The 2,295-nt window shown below is 72.0% G+C and overlaps 1 protein-coding gene across 1 annotated transcript; it reads right to left on the reverse strand.

The window, feature by feature from the left end:
- Window positions 1–436: 436 nt before the first annotated feature.
- On the reverse strand, window positions 437–1,977 carry CPLANE2 (ciliogenesis and planar polarity effector complex subunit 2). Its single transcript, XM_084494849.1, has 6 exons — window positions 1,954–1,977; window positions 1,567–1,664; window positions 1,322–1,474; window positions 1,099–1,223; window positions 852–988; window positions 437–736 (listed from the first exon to the last, which is right to left on the reverse strand). Exons 2-6 carry the CDS (start codon window positions 1,649–1,651, stop codon window positions 517–519), a joined length of 720 nt encoding a protein of 239 aa, XP_084350975.1. The 5' UTR covers window positions 1,652–1,664; window positions 1,954–1,977; the 3' UTR covers window positions 437–516.
- Between the last annotated feature and the right edge of the window lie 318 nt (window positions 1,978–2,295).

The following is a 2,295-nucleotide window of genomic DNA, read 5'->3' on the forward strand; positions in this document are numbered from 1 at the left end:
TGCTGGGAAGTGGCCCGGCCATAGGGAGCGGTGGGGAAATGTGGGGTGCTGGGGGGGATGCTTAGGGGGGTCCTGCCCTGCAGGGGGGCTGTGCCCCCCCCGCAACCCCCAGCACCCCGAATCCCCAGCACCCCCAGCCCCATGGTCCTGCAGCCCCCCAACACCCCAAAATCCAGCACCCCCAGCCTCAGCACTCCAACCCCCATCTGCAGCATCCCCCAAAACCCCACCCCCTCAGCATCCCGGGGCACCCCAAATCCCACCCCCCCCATCCCCAACACCCCACACCCCCCTCACCCCCCCGGGGACAGCACCCACCACACCAGTGACCAGCCCCCCCTTAGCCCCCCCAAACCTCAACCTCCCCACCCCAGAGACCCCAAAACCCGGGGACCCCTCCACTTCCCCCCAAAACAACACCAGGGGACCCCACGGGTTGGAAAAGCATCGCTGTTTAATGCTGGGGGGAGGGCAAACACCGCAGTGAGGGGCTCCCCCCCCCCAGCACAGCGGGGTTCAGGTGGGGGGGGGCTCCTGCCCCTCGGGGGCGACGCCGGCAGCGACCTGGTCGCGTTCCCAGAGCCACCCCACCAGGGCGTCCAGCAGGGGGGCCACCCTTGCCAGCCCCCCCCGGCCCACCCCGCTGCCCCCTGCCCGCAGCACCGGCAGCCCCCAGGTGCCCTCGAAGGCCGCCAGGTCGTCCTCCGTCACGTCGGCGTGGGCGGCCAGGTCGAACCTGGGCGTGGGGTCAAGGTCGATGGCCCAAAACCGGCAAAACCCCCAAAATCCCATGGGTACGACGAAGCGCCCGATCTCCCCCCCCCTTCCCCTACCTCCACCCCAAAGGATACTTGGTGCCCACCACCACCCGCAGCAGGTCCTCGCCGGGGGCCACCACCCGCGCCAGCCGTGCCGGCAGCTCCTCGAAGGACGCGCGGTCGGTGAAGGAGAAGAGGAAGAGGACGGCGTCCGCCTCCTCCTTGCAGGCCTGGGGGGAACGGGACACCATGGAGACATCATGGAGACACCACGCACCGGTGTCTGCGCCCCCGCGGGGTCTCATCCCGCGCCCCCCCCGTGCCCCCGCTGTGTGCTCACGGGCAGGATGTGCTCGAACTTCCTCAGGGCGCTCTCGCCGCAGTCCCAGAGCTGCAGCTGGAACATGACCGCGCGCTCGGCACCGCGTGGCTTGGCCGGCCAGAACACGCTGCTGGCCTCGATGCCTGCGGGGCGAGGCCGGGGTAAGTCCCCAGGGGCACTGTGTGACCCCCGGTGTGACCCCCGGTGTGACCCCCGGTGTGACCCCCTGACCCCGCCGTACCCAAGGTCTCGCGGTGGGCGGTGGGCGCGGGGGTCCCGGCCAGGGCGGCCACCAGCGCGGTCTTGCCCACGCCGCTCTTGCCGGTGACGAAGATCTTGTAGCGCGCCGTGGGCACGGCCAGCGCGGGCGGCAGCGTGGGGTGCTCCAGCAGGCCTGGGGGGGCACCATGGGGAGGGGGGAGGGGGGGGTCAGCACGGGGTGGGGGGGTCCCGGGGGGGTGTTGTGGGGTTTGGGGGGGGGCTCACCGAACACCCTGCGCTGGTTCTTGTGCAGCACCGAGGCCAGGTAGGGGCGGCCCGCGGGGCTCAGCAGCCAGCCCGGCTCCACCATGGCGGGCAGGGGGCTGGGGGGCACAGGGGGGGCCGAGCCGTGTTGCCCCCCCCCCGTGTGCCCCCCCCTCCAGTCCCTACCCCCCACCCTCCCCTCGTGGGATCCTTTTCCCCCCCCCCATGGGGTCCCCGCCCCCCCCGGCTCTGTTCCCTCCCCCATGGGCCCTGCCCCCCCCCCCGTATCCCCCGTGCCCCCCCCGGGTCCCTGTGCCCCTCCCCTCCCCCCGTTGCCCCCCCCCGCTGTCCCCGAGCCCCCCCCCGGCCCTGCGCGGCCCCTTTAAGGCGCGGGGTCCCCGCCCTCACCTGCGGCCGCCGCAGACTCGCGGTGACGTCACTCAGGGGGAGGGGTCACGGATAGGCCACGCCCCTATCGGCAGCGGCGCGTGCGCGGTGGCGCGGGGATGGGGGGAACCCAGGGCTGGGGGAGGGGCGGGGCGAGGGGGGTGGGGTAATGGGGGCACTGCCTGGGGGTATGGGAACCCCAGGGCTAGGGGTTATAGGGACAAAGCCCTGTGGGATATAGGATGCCCGGAGCTATCGGTTATAGGGGCACTGCCCTATAGGCTATAGGAACCCCAGAGCTATGGGTTATAGGGGCCCAGCCCTATGGGATATAGGAAGCACAGAGCTATGGGTTATGAGGGC

Source organism: Aythya ferina (assembly GCF_964211825.1).
Source record: "Aythya ferina genome assembly, chromosome: 21".
NCBI lineage: Eukaryota > Metazoa > Chordata > Aves > Anseriformes > Anatidae > Aythya > Aythya ferina.